Source organism: Lacerta agilis, chromosome 13 (assembly GCF_009819535.1).
Source record: "Lacerta agilis isolate rLacAgi1 chromosome 13, rLacAgi1.pri, whole genome shotgun sequence".
NCBI classification, from domain to species: domain Eukaryota; kingdom Metazoa; phylum Chordata; class Lepidosauria; order Squamata; family Lacertidae; genus Lacerta; species Lacerta agilis.
This window is the reverse complement of record NC_046324.1, coordinates 37,498,779-37,513,285: the sequence shown is the minus strand read 5'-3', so window position 1 is coordinate 37,513,285 and position 14,507 is coordinate 37,498,779. Positions and strand designations below refer to the sequence as shown.

Below are 14,507 nucleotides of genomic sequence, written 5' to 3'. Positions count from 1 at the left end.
AATCTGTTTATTCTCACTGAAGTCCCAGAAAGGGCCTTTGAAGCTGAACATTGGAAGGTTCAGGATGGACAAAAGAATGTACTGCATCACACTGCGCATAGGTATAACTGTTCAACTCACTCCTGCAGGAGTCAGTGGTGGCCATGAATTTGGGTGGTTTTAAAAAAAGGTTTAGACAAATTCCTGGAGGATGAAGCTATTAATGGCTGCTATTGTTCTTGCTTCCAGCATGTCTCTGAATACCAGTTTCCGGGAATTGCAAATGGAGAGGGTGCTGTTGTGCTCAGGTCCTGCTTCCACTGTGAAAAGAGGGTGATGGACTAGATGGGCCATTGGATATTTTCATTAGAGATTCTTAAACAGAAGTTGGAAGGCCATCTGTCAGGGATTCTTTAGCTGTATTTCCTGCATTGCAGGGGTTTTGACTAGGTGACTCTTGGGTATCCCTTCCAGCTTTACAGTTCTATAAAAATATTTATAAATGCGCAGATGCTCAAATTTGAAGCATGCATATATACACACACACATATACAGTCGTACCTAAGTACGGTCTGGGTTGCGTACTTTTCGGGTTACGAACTCCCTTAACCCGGAAGCGCAACCCGACGTGCGCGCGATTTGCGCATGCGCAGAGCGTTTTTCAGGGTTTTTGGGGATTTTTTTTTGTCTGTGCATGCACAAAACGAATTGTTTGGGTTACATCCTTTTCGGGTTACGTACTGTAACCCAGAACGGATTAAGTACGTAACCCGGGGTACCACTGTGTATATGTATGTATATATGTATATGTATATGTATATGTATATGTATATGTATATGTATATGTATATATATATATATATATGTGTGTGTGTGTGTGTGTGTGTGATTTCTTTGAACATTTGGCTTTATGCAAGTAGAGGATAAGACATTTTGAAAGAGGTTAAAGATGAAGTAATCTGTGTCTAACAGATAATGTTGAATAAGCAGCTGTTAAAACAAGCATTTGCTACCAGTTCCCAAATTTCTCAGCAAGGGCAGGAAAGGGGGAGGTGGAAAAATTAAAATAGCAGTGAGACACGTAGGTGTGGGAGGCTTTGATAACCATAGACAGCTTTCTCTTTCTAGGATTTCCCCCCCTATCTTCTCACTGGAGATTACAAATATATTTTGCTGGTGTTTATCCGGCGAGTGTGGCAGCAAAATCTATTGAGCTGCCAGTTTTATTTACATCCGTAAGAATGCAAATGCCCTGTACGCAAAGGAGACTGGGCAGATGTACTCATTCTTCTACAGTGAGTAATTTACAACACATCCACAGTGATTAATGTTCACAAAATTAGATCCAAAAATGCAGTCCATCCTTCTTTGACTAACACAAAACTTGAGATGGTCTGATCTGGTTTTGAGAAAAGGAAGCATATCTAAACTTGAATGGCCCAAGGCAACCACGAAATTGAAAACTGCCGCAGGCAACTAATGCTGTTGCTTTAAAAAGCAAAGGTAATTGTGTTGGTCCATAAGGGGTAGTGGGGCAGCCCTTCAAAATCAATAGCTGGGCAGTAATTTTATTGGAACCAACCAACATGTCACAGGATATTGGCAATCTTCCTTGTTCTCCAGAACTCTTCATCAGGCATGACTTGGTAACTGTAAGGCCAGGTTTTCAGCCTCTGCTCCAAGATGGAGATTGTAGATGTAATAAATCTTTGGTAGGTGCTGCAGTTGTGAAGTTTGCTCTGACAAAATGTAGTGGTGGCTACCAACCTGTGGTTTTAGGAGGGTATGGTTTGAGGAAAGTCTTAAGGGTCAAGAAGAGAGGCCTGAGGGACGCCATATTCATGGGTTTCATAAACAGTGTGAGAAATGGGCAAATCTTGGGCAAATCTATGGTGGATTTAGGCTATCAGTGGCTATGTTCTACTGCCATTGTTAGAGGCAGTATGTCTCTGAATGATCATTGCTGGGAATTTTAAGGATTGAGAGAGGAGGATATGGTTTGAGGAAAGTGGCAAGGGTCTAGCAGAGAGGTTTGGGGGAGGCCATATTCATGGGGTTTTGTAAACAGTGTGAGAAATGCAAGCACTCCTACAGAATGGAGCAGCAGGATAAAGAGGGTCTCAGGAATGCCATCTGTAAAAATAGATAACTTTGGGTATTATTTATTCATTCACTACTTTTGTGGAAAATGCATTTTTAAAGAAATGGGTCCCCCTGCCATAGAAAAATATAGTAGTGGTAAATTTTCCATTACAGAAAATGCTCAGCTCTGTATGGATGCTGTCTTACTTCATTCATCTTCATTGTCGTCATCTGTGTTAAGAAATGGGACATTTCCGCCTGATTTCTTGATGTAGTTGCAAACTGATCTCCCAACATTTGGTATGTTTGTAAATTTAGTCAGAATGTCTTCAAGAGGAGAACTAGTGTGTGTGTGTGTGTGTGTGTGTGTTATCATTATAAGATTATGATGGATGACAAGGAGACGGTGTCCTTTGCAATAGACTCCTGTCCTTTTGAAGCAATATAAAATAATTAGGTGGCAGAATTCTTTATTATGTGCTTCACAAATACGTTGGCATGGACTAGAGTTTAATAGCAGTACTGCTAACTATAAATTTTGGAACAAAATCTTAAGGGCAAGTTAAACTTAATGGTACATCAGATGGTGGATTTTGTAAGTAGAATAGCTCTGTTTAATTTCGCTGTAGTCTAGCTGAACATTGGGCATCAAATTTGCTTACTGAGTGTACTTTGACCCTCAGTCTTGCTTGTGAAATATCATTTCTTGACTGTCAATAAGTAGGGAAACCTAGACTGCAGGTAAAACAAACAAATATTGCGATCAGGATAAATTCAGCAAATGCTGTTGGTTTGCTATGCAGGTTGCTTAGCTACTACTCACAAAATGCCATCCTTTTCTAGCAGTGTGTTAGAAATAATATAATCATTAATAAATGCAAGGTATTAGAAAAAAGTTGTAGAGATTATTATTAAATATGCAACTATATTAATGATGGTGGTGGTGGTGGTGATGACACCTTTCAGGATACAAACCCTTCTGAAGTGGCATACACGTAAAATCAAAATACATGAATAAACATGATCTACATATAAGTAGCCACCAGGATCCTTCCTACCGGGGAGCTGGTGGTAGATGGCATGTTGGGGGTGGAGGGGAGGTAGGGGGCAGTTGGCTGGAGTAGGAAGAGGGATTTTGAGTCTGTGTTCCCTTGCCTTCTGTTTGCTCTGCTTAGTGTGGTCATGATATAAACCAGGGGTCACAAACCCTTTTTTAAAAGGGCTGTGGGCATGTTTTGATTTTTGAGCGAGTGTCATGGACACCTTCTTTTCTGGTCACTTCTCTGCCATTCCCCTAAATTAACCCCCCCCCAAAAAAGCCAGAAGAAGAGAATATTCATATGTGCATAAGCAGGTACAGGTTTCGCCTGGATCCAGTGGAATTAATATGAGCTTTGAAGAGACCATAGATATGAAACAGGAAGTGTGAAAGAGCGTTGAACTTCCAACTTCCTCCTTCAGCTCTTTGCCCTTTTCAAGGGGAGGTCCAAGGATTTCCTATACCTGGGATACAAGGACCTGTCTCAGGACCAAGCTAGATAATACGCTAGTATATTTCTGTGCCATTTAATGCAAGCACTTTCAGTTCACATAAATTGCCAGCGGGAGCCCTCTGACCCAGCATTGGACCCCCTACTATTGGGTGTTGGCAAGGGGGGCTGTAATCCTTTGTCTCCTACAGTGGTCCCAGCTGGGAACTTATCACCGACATTTGCAATTTTGCTTTGGGGGTGGGGGGAGACCTCCTGTTGAAGCAAATGAGAATTTCCCTCCAATGCAAACAGTGTATAATACACAGACCCATTTAGGCCAGTACTGTCTACTTTGACTGGTGGTCGTTCTTGAGGGTCTTGGGCCAACTCTGCGGCTTCATTTTTTATGTGTAGTTGCCAGTGATAGGTATGTTACCTGTTTATGCACTTAAAGCATGTGCTCTGATGCTCTCCGTTTCCCCCCCTGCCCCCCTGTTGCAAAATGTCTTTAAACCATCAGATGATAAATGCCAAAAGTCTCCAGCTGAAATAATGTTGTTTAATCACTTCATTCCTCCTAGTCATCGAAGTACCCTTAGCTTCAAATGCATTTTTAAAGATGTCCAGCTTTGGAGAAATGTGGAATAATAAGCACTCTCCATCAATACAACATATTTAAGCTATTCATAGCTGAAGGGAAGGGAATGTAAAATGTAAGATTCCCTCTGCCCCTTTATATTCATCATGGAGTGAAGCAACTAGATATAAAAAAATCTGGTTCAGTTTCCAGGTTGTGCTAGAGCTGTAATATAGAAAAGCGGTAATATAAATGAAAAGTACTAGGAAGACTCTTTTATGAAAGAGAGAGGGTGGGGCATGGCGGTTTTGCTATCTATCTATTGTGGTTTTGCCTCCTCTTAGCTTATTTGTGTTCACTTTTTCTACTCAAACTTTCCTTTTGAAAGACCAACTTTAAACTAAATGCCCGCGTTTAATACTGCCTCCGAATTCCTAGGCCGTAATGATGTGAAGTGTTTGCGAGTTATTCTGCATCAGCTGGTGCAAAATGAAGGGAATATATGGAAATGTATTTTCCATATATAATAATAATGCAAGATGTATTTCTGTTGTGAGTAACCTGCTACTTAATTGCTGCTGATTAATCATCCTTCAAGAAAATTGAGTATAATTTGCTGCAAAGAAGTATTTAAGTGATTTCTGCGCAACAGTTGCAGGGGAACTTTTGGGACCGTTCAAAACTAGTGCTAAGCTTAAAGACACATAAAGGCTCAGTCAAGTTCTTCTGCTTCTCCACTTTCTGTGTTGTTGTTTTTAAAATTATTCTGTCCCCTGCTGGACCACAATGGTGTTGTAAGACATGAATCGATGGCAGAGAGGTACAGTGGTTAGAATTTCAGAACTAGGACTTGGGAGACCATGGTTCAAATTACCACTCAGCCATGATTCTGACTGACCAGAGTGACAGTTAAAACTTTTTAAGAATCGTCACTGTTAAAAGCATTATTAAAGCAGTTACACTTAAAAGCTTTCTCTCACCAACATTGTCAAAAACAGTGGCTTTCAGCCATCAAGTGCCTAGCTAATGTTTTCAATTTCCACTTGGAAGTCACTACTGTGGTACCTCGGTTTAAGAACAGTCCTGTTTACGGACAATTCGGTTTACGAACTCTGCAAAACCGGAAGTAGTGTTCCACTTTGCGAACCTTACCTCGGTCTACAAGCGGGAGAACTCATTAGGTAAAGCGCGCCTCAGTTTAAGAACGGACTTCAGGAACGGATTAAAATTGTAAACTGAGTTACCACTGTAATGAAGGAGACAGATGCACCTCGCCATGACGGGCATCTCACATATGGGGAACTGCCACTGAGAAGCTCCTATCATGCTGGGTCATCCCAGCTGCTCCCAGAGGTGGCATCACCAATTGAGGGCCTCACCTGCCGGTTGTAGGGACCGAGAGGGTTAATATTGGAGGTTTCCTATTTTAAAAGTTGCGTAATAAAATTTGCATCATCTTCCAAGAAAACAGGGTAGCCTTGGCAATGAAGTGGCTAAGTGGTAGAGAGGTGATGTCCCCAGTTTCTGTGGGGTCTTAGAGAAGCATGAACAGTCTATACGGCTTTAGGTAAGCTGCCATCAATCAGCCCCAGGGCTCCTTCCCAGCCAGTCTGCAATATGAAGTTAATGACTTGCCTTTGTTTGTAAGTATTCATAGGGCAAGGTTTCCCAAACTTGGGTCTCCAGCTGTTGTTGGGCTACAAATCCCATCACCCCTAGATAGCAGGACCAGTGGTCAGGGATGATGGAAACTGTAGTCCAAAAACAGGTGGAGACCCAAGTTTGGGAAAGCCTTCTTACTGGGTATGTTCTCTGAATACTGTTCAGCATTCTGTATGAATGCTGCTTTATGATAATAAATAATTAGTAAAATATTATGAACAATACCTTTATATACGGGTGTTGATCAGTAGATTGTTGTTCAGCACTGTTCACCTGCATCTGTGCAGTTTTTCAAGGCAGAAATTTTGTTCATCATGATTTGTGGCCCCTTTCCATGGTTGCCGCACAACACAGAGGAAAATATGTACATCTAAAATCACATTGCATTAGCATAATGACTTAGGCTTCTTCCAGAACTCTTGCAAATGACTTCCTCATTGAAGTCAGGAAAGGTGCATTGAAAATGTGTCTGTACGCGCAGTGAAGATCTTACCATGAGTTATTTCTCCCTGTTGTTCCTTTGTGATTGCTGCTACTTACGAATGTACCCCTGCGGGGCTGAAATTGAGGTACAATAATGGGAATTGGGACGTTAGTTTTCAATGGATGACTTTAATGTCCAATTGCATCTGCAGCAGATGTGCTAGGGGTCTCAGTTGATGATGATGATCCCATCTGGTGTTTCTGCCACCAAGCCCACGCTGAATTAATCAGCAAATGGTATATTACCATGCAGCCTTAATATTAGACCTGTTCTTCCTGGAGAAGCCACACCACACACACACCCCTGATGTAGGTTCAGTCACATCAGATACTGCCCGGTAGCACACTTTCTGGATGGGTTGGTGGTGCTGTTTCTGCCATCAGTGGCAGAAATCCAAGAGAGCTGGGGATAGGTTTTTAAAATCATGCCCCCCACCACATTTTAAGGTCAGCTGCAGTGATCATTCAGTTTGCAACTTAAGGGTTAATGTTAAAGCCAACCAGCCAGGAGAGAGATGGGTGGAGGTGTTGCTTAGTAACCGGTCAGAGGGGCATGATGTTCAGTGAGGGAATACTCTACCCTCATTGGCTGTTGAGTTCTGAGGGAGTTTTCTTCTGTGTTTAGTTGTATGTATCTTCCTGAAATGAACAAGGCCTGACCTAAGAAAGACACAACCCCTCAGTTCCTTTCTCATCAGATTATACACTATTTTGTTCAGCTTCCCCAGTAAAGTGCTATCAAGATTCATTTTTCGTATGGACTCTATCTGCATAAGAGAATATGCTAACATGCCCCCCCCCCCATATCTTTTGCTGCCTCGCCAGCAAAAGAGGAAGCAGGAGTCATGTTCTGTCTCTCCTCTGAGATGCCCCAACCCAAGTGACAACTATATGTTCATTGACTACCGGTATTTCTCCTGGTCCTGGACTCGCCACATAGAGCAACACAGCTGGAGCAAAGGCCTTGTTGTTGTTGTTGTTGTTGTTGTTGTTGTTGTTGTTGTTGTTGTTACTTATTTATTAAACACTGATCTTAGATGATCCTCTGGGGTTGGAACCAAAATAATCAGCATGTACTTTAGTTGCCTGTAAAGCAAAACATCAGGGTTAAGATATTTAATACCATCTCCAAATTTTACTAGTTTACTATCTACTAAGAGGAACCCTCCTACTGCACCTTTCTCTTTCTGTTAACTTTTTGCATATGCCAGTTACAGGTGGGTAGCCATGTTGGTCTGCCATTTGTTGTTGTTGTTCAGTCGTTCAGTCGTGTCCGACTCTTCGTGACCCCATGGACCAGAGCACGCCAGGCACGCCTATCCTTCACTGCCTCTCGCAGTTTGGCCAAACTCATGCCAGTCGCTTCGAGAACACTGTCCAACCATCTCATCCTCTGTCGTCCCCTTCTCCTTGTCCCTCCATCTTTCCCAACATCAGGGTCTTTTCTAGGGAGTCTTCTCTTCTCATGAGGTGGCCAAAGTACTGGAGCCTCAACTTCAGGATCTGTCCTTCTAGTGAGCACTCAGGGCTGATTTCTTTGAGAATGGATAGGTTTGATCTTCTTGCAGTCCATGGGACTCTCAAGAGTCTCCTCCAGCACCATGGTCTGCCATAGTTGAAACAAAATAGAAAATTCTTTTCAGTAGCACCTTAGAGACCAACTGTGTTTGTTCTTGGTATGAGCTTTCGTGTGCATGCACACGAAAGCTCATACCAAGAACAAACACAGTTGGTCTCTAAGGTGCTACTGAAAAGAATTTTCTTTTTGCATATGAAACAGACCCCCGCAAAATAATATAAATATAATACCAGAGAGCTTCTTGGTATCAGTTGCTGTGATGTTCGGGCAGAAGAAAGCTTTTGAAGCTCCCGACCGGCCAGGAGGGAGAGAACATGCCAGCCAGGCATGTGTCTCTGCCAGGGTCCTACACAAGAGTAGGACGCTCCTGCTAACAGGGAGTTGTAGTTCAGCAACATCTGGTGGGCCAGATGTTCCCCACACCTGGCAAAAAGAAAAGGGAGATAATAAAAACCATGTATGTAATATTTCAGGCTTGGCCACAGTAGCCATCCCCATTACATGTCATCCATGGGGACTTAGTGGAGGGTGAGGCTGGACCACGAGGAAGGGGGGGGCAATGTTAGACAACTTGCTGTGGAAGATTGTGCTCTTAGAGCTGCATTAGCGCCAATCACAATTATCTAAATGTCTCTTGCAAAGGTTAGATGCTTCATGAATAATTCCTTCAGCTCACTAACCTGAAGCTCCTCTAGGTAAAATAATCAGCAACTTTTGATGGCAGAGATAATGGGGGCATAATTACATCAGAAGGTACTGGATTTTAAAGGACACCGATTTAAAGGTCGCCTGGTGCTAGAGTTACTGATGTCCAAAATGCAACTGTGTGGTGCTTGCTTTGAAGGTTATTATTGTGCATGCTAAAAACATCTAGACGCTTTCTTTAAAAAAACCCAATTTGCTTCTAAAAATCAGAAGGATAATTAAGTATCAAATCATATAGAGTATGGTGCTTATTTCTTAGGTTACTGTGGTTGGAATTTGTCAGAAGAGTTAATTAGATGTGAGGACGTGTCTCCCGACTTGGCACCCCAGGAGAGGAATACCTTCCCCCCAGTATACAAATTTAAATTGTTTTATCAAAACCCCATTTCTTTAACCAGGTAACATCACTAGCGCAAATGTGTTAATTGAGGTTCTTCAGAAAGCTTTCTCCTTGCAGGAAAAGAAAAGAAAAGAAAGATCTGAGTTAAAAGGCTACCCAGCCAGGAAGACAGATTGCAGTGTTTTGTCTAGTGATAAAACAGATGTGAGACCTTTAAGACCATGTGATTTATTAGTTTTATTTTTTTATGTTTGTATCCTCTGGGTGATGTACATGGAGTTTTTCCAGTTTATTTTCACAACAGCCCTGTCCAGTGGTAGATTAGGTAAGAGGTGAGAAACTTTATTTAGGCACCTATCTTCCATTACTTTATATATATCTAAAGTTTAAAGTGGTATGAGAATATACACGTAACATACAAGATTACAGAAGCGTTACCCGGATCTGTTCTGTTCTGATAGGGGCCACTGGGGTGGAAGGTGACGCTCCTCCTATTGCTTTTAGATATTCATTTTTGGGAATTTCCAGCCCCATATCTCTGCGCTTTGAGTCAGCCAGATAGGCAATACCATTGCTTAAACACAATTTAATCCCCTCTTCTTTCAACCGCAGGTTCCCGGAGATCTGAGCCAAACATCTGAGGACCAGAGCTTGTCTGATTTCGAAATGTAAGTTGGTAGAAGGTTTGAGACTTGATACGACCTCTTTGTAGTGGCTCCGAGGGATGAAAGAATGAAAGAATGAATCAAATTCTTATATGTGAGGATATCTCTGTCCTGCAGTATAACTAATGCACAGTTTGTTTGCTATATTATCCCATGTATCCCTTTTTTTGGGGGGTGGGACAGGTTGGCAAATAATATAACCACCCACAAGGCCCTGCTTACAGCTTATTAATAGGTGTGGGGGAACCTCTGGCCTTCCGGACATTTCTGGACTACAACTCCCATCATCCCTGTTGGTCATACTGACTGGAACTGATGAGTGTTTGAGTCCCAACAGCACCTGGAGAACCACAGGCTCCCCACTTCTGGTTTACTACATTGTACCTTGTTTCAGGATTGCACATACAGAGAGCTTTGTGGCTCTTTTTCCTCAGATCTAATCGAGCTCTTATAAATGTCTGGATCCCCTCGGTCTTTCTGCGTGGGAAAGCAGCCAACGCGTTTCATGTCTACCAGGTAAGTTTCATGACTTTTAAGGGATCTCTCTTTTTTTAAGGGTGGTGGTGGATTCCATTGAACTCTTCCAAGTATTTTGCTAAAGTGTCTTCAGTCATTCACAGGCCTGGTAACCGTTGAAATGTCTCAACTTTGATATATGTTGATATGGTTCTTTGGTTATGTAGAGTGCAGTTGTATGCCAGTATGTAAGAAAGTTGTGATGCTTTAATGTCATTAATAAGTGTGTTACATTTGGAACAGCAAAATTTCTTGCTTGGGGTGGAGTTGTAAATGCATTCAAAGATTAATTAAAGTGTGACGGGTTGCAACAGAGATCCTGGCTTTCTTCTCATGCTCTGATCTGATGTTTTAAATATTCTTCTTCATAATAATTTCTTAGGTCCTATTAATGTGTAAGATTTGTTTCTTTGATGTGTAGCTAACAGCAAGTGACTGTAGTACAATGGACATTTATCTAATGCCATTGATAAATGTACCGTTACCAATGAATATACTTGGGAGTACATTTGGCTTCTTAACTTTCTGCTTGTTCTGCCTCTTTTTAAGCTATTTCCTCTTCTCCTTTGATGTTGCAGCACAAATGGGCAACCTTGAGACCTAGACAGCTAAGGGAGATTGTGGAATTTGAAGTGGGAGTAGAATTCAGAACTCCCACAAGGAACTTTTGCAAAATTAAACCGCTACACATTTAAGCCAAAAGCCATAAGCTTTCTAGTAAAGCTTTGATTGTTTGTATATAAATAGATTCCAATTCTGAGCTTATACCCCACAGGTTGGTTCGTAGGAAAATTGTTGAGGGTCTTTGTGGACCACTTAATTATTTTTCCTGTCTGCTGCAGCAATTATAATATGCTGTGCTGTATGATTGCTACTTCTGTTGTTTCTTTTATTTCTTACATTGTGTTTTGGTGTATTACAAATTTGAATTCCACAGAACAGAATTCAAAATTGAATTCCATAGAATTCTGTAGAGATTGTAAGTGTTATTTAGACACACCATGGACTACCTGAAGGAAGCCTGCAAACCACAGACCATAGTTTGGCAACCCCTGATCTAAATGATCTTACAGATCTGAATATGGGGTGGGTGGTCTTTATGGTAGCTTGGTCCTGGGTTGTTCAGGGCTTTGAACATGGCCTGGTAGCTAGTGCAGTTCTCTCAGCCCAGGTGTCATTTGTGCGCACCCAAGTTGCTCCACTCAACAAGATTGGTGTCATGGAATGCTTAGATGCAGAGGAAGGTGGGAGGCCTCAGCTGGGGAATTTCCAAGGGAAGAAGACTCAGAGCCTGGGGATTGGTGGTGGCATATGATGACTGGTAAGAAGGAGAAGAGGGGGCAGACTGGGAGGAGGAGGTGTCAGAAGCTGAAGAGATCCTTACTTTTCCATCCAAATCCACTGAATCTGGTGAAAGGGGAGGGCCTCCGGACTCAGCTCCAACACTTCCGTCTCCTCCTCACCATTCGCCTCAGCCTGCCAACTAGACCAGAGCCTGATGGCATCTCGGAATGGATGACATAGAATTTTGAAGCTCTCTTATTTATTCACTATATTTATATCCCTCCCCCTCCTCCAAACGGAGCCTCCCAAATGGGCTTCTGGCATTTTATAATTAAAAAAAAAACGGTAGTTAGGGTATGAACTGCCTAGCTTTGTAGATTTTTTAAAAAAATGCTATTTATGGTCATGCTTAAGCAATACAGTTGGGAGCCGTTCCCTTATCTGCTTGACATTTTCTTTTTCTTTCTCCAAAATTATTATTATTCCCAAAGGGAATGATCTCATGTGTGTGTGTGCACACGAGAGGGAGAGAGAGAGAGAGAGAGAGAGAGACACTGCATAGGTGTCTGGTTCGAAATTCAAACAATGGATAGCAAGTATTCTGTGCGTAAAAATCCTGAACTCTTCTCACCTCTGTTTTACGTAATCATAAATGTTTGGTGAGAAATGCTAAAAATAAGTCCCAATTGTAATGTGTCTTAGAAAAAAAATCTGTCCAAATTGGTCCCTAGTGCTTTCCTAAAGGAGTGATGTATTAATAGTACTACCTAAGGAATTCTTTTTCCTTTTCTTTAATACAGGTTCTTTCTGTATTATCTCGTCAGTAAACGAGGGGAATTAAGACTAAGAGAGCTGAGTGGGGATGCTCATGTAATCTCACTGTATACAAGTTGTACAAGTGACAATAAAGTATTTGATTTCATTCTTGAGAAATTATTTCTATGGATATAGAAAGAGTTGTACAAAGTATTTCCTTGAGTTAAAAACCAGGTTTTCCCACAACTGTTCTTTTGTAACCTTACTTTGTGTCCCATTATATCTACAGTTGTACCTCGGAAGTCGAACGCCTTGCGAGACAAAGTGATTGTTCCGGTTTGCAAATGTTCCTTAGAACCCGAACGTCCATCGTGGTTTCCGCAGCTTCCGATTGGCTGAAGGAGCTTCCTGCAGCCAATCGGAAGCGGCGCCTTGGTTCACGAATGTTTTGGAAGTCTAACGGATTCCGTTCGACTTCCAAGGTATGACTGTAGTAGGTTTGGAATGTTGTACATCAGGGGCAGCCAACATGCTGCTTTCTTGATGTTGTTGGACTGTAGCTTCCATCAGTGTTCGGAACTGAGGTATGGAACAACAATGGAATGTCTTGTTGTTGTTCATTCGTTCAGTCGTGTCCGACTCTTCGTGACCCCATGGACCAGAGCACGCCAGGCACGCCTATCCTTCACTGCCTCCCGCAGTTTGGCCAAACTCATGCTAGTCGCTTCGAGAACACTGTCCAACCATCTCATCCTCTGTCGTCCCCTTCTCCTTGTGCCCTCCATCTTTCCCAACACCAGGGTCTTTTCCAGGGAGTCTTCTCTTCTCATGAGGTGGAATGTCTAGGCGCGCTTTTTTTAATAACAAGAATACAAAGCTGAAAATGAATGAACTGCAGCTAAAATATTATGTTCATTTTTCACATGGTCTAGTCCTTCCCCTGCCCACCCCCTAATACTCTTCAGAGGGTCCCTTCTCCGGTCTTCAGAGAGTAGCTGGAAGTGGGGAGGCAGAAAAAGGTCCCCTTTCCTTCCACTCTGCCATTTTAAACTGAAGTCTTAAGTGCAGTACTGTGCCCAGAGCTTAGAAACTGCTCGCGCTAATGAAATTCCCTGTTGCAAAAAGCGCCTAGAAGAACAATGGGAGTTTCAAACACTGGCTTGCATTATGCAACATGAGCAAAAACAGATGAAGAGGAAAGAGGAAAACAAGCAGCTTGAAGGGAGACAATGCGGGAGGGGAGGAGCCAAATGGAAGCTGATGGAGTTAGTCCCATTGTCCCTTCTCCCCATCTGTTGTGGCCCAGGTGGAATGGCTGCTGTCTTGCAGAACTATAGCATCATGGGCCGCTGAGTAGGAAAGCGGTGCGAAAATGACTTGCAGACTTCTCCCATTTTGCCAAGCCACGAGGTAGATCCATGCAGACCACCCACCAGAGAAAGCTTGAGTAGAACTTTTAAATCTTGTCTGCATGAACACATTGGAAACAAACGTTCATATAAATGTATCAAAATAATTGATGCAAAAGGAAGCACTGTGTCAGGGTTCTCGATGTACCAAGAACCCCGACACCTCCTCAGTAGTGAAACCTCTTCAAGCGGGAAAAGCGGCACCTCCTCCAGACGAGAGAAGGGCTTGGAGATGCTGCTGAGAGCCCCAGCACGCCTCATGAGTTTCGCTCTGAGGGGAGCATGCCACTTCCATCGCCCCAGTTGCGCAGAGGGGTCAAAAGGAGACTGGGGAGGCGGTGCTTTAGGGTGCCAAAATTCTTATGTTGGGGTCACAGCCGGAAACCAGGACTCTTGGATTCTGCAAGTGACTAGGACGGTCATGTTTGCATGTTCTCTGCACTGTAAATAGTCTGCACCATTAAACTGTTAAAAGAGAGTTGAGACTCATGCCTTTTTACTCGTGAGCAACCCTAACGCAGATCTGACACACTGCTTTCGTTGTAAAGCTCTTCTTGTTACTGTTCAAAATTAAGAGAGAGAGAGAGATTATCGCCAACATACAAGTCAGACAAAGACACTAATCCCAGGGTGTATAAGAAGTTATTATTTTGGTAGCACTTCCTATTAAAAGGTGACAGTAATCTTATCATAGCTGAGATTTAGAATGCTGCATATCACGCTACCATGGAAAATCCATCTTGAAAACCACTCTTGTAGGATGAACGCCTCTTTCTGCTCTGCAGAACGCCTTGCGCGTTCATCACGATAAATAATAATGTGCGGAAAAGTCTCCCCAAACACCAGTCTCTTTTGTCTTTTTTTGGGGGGGGGGCAATGTATTTTATTTTGTTGGTGTTTACGTAGGCAAAGCATATGTGCCAGCATATAATATTGCATCACAGTTATCTCCCTTTTTACTGTGCAAAATCCCATTAAGTGTGTGTGTCTTGCCAAGC

The 14,507-nt window shown here is 42.5% G+C and overlaps 1 protein-coding gene across 7 annotated transcripts in view; it reads left to right on the top strand.

Annotated features, from left to right (window-relative positions):
* Positions 1–14,507, top strand: part of SNX29 (sorting nexin 29) — a 196,132-nt gene that overhangs the window by 88,175 nt on the left and 93,450 nt on the right. For all 7 annotated transcript variants that reach the window (XM_033166463.1, XM_033166462.1, XM_033166457.1 and 4 more), the window contains 2 exons: positions 9,492–9,547; positions 9,979–10,060. In XM_033166463.1, the coding sequence (XP_033022354.1) occupies positions 9,492–9,547; positions 9,979–10,060 (138 nt within the window). The remainder of the gene's footprint in view (positions 1–9,491; positions 9,548–9,978; positions 10,061–14,507) is intronic.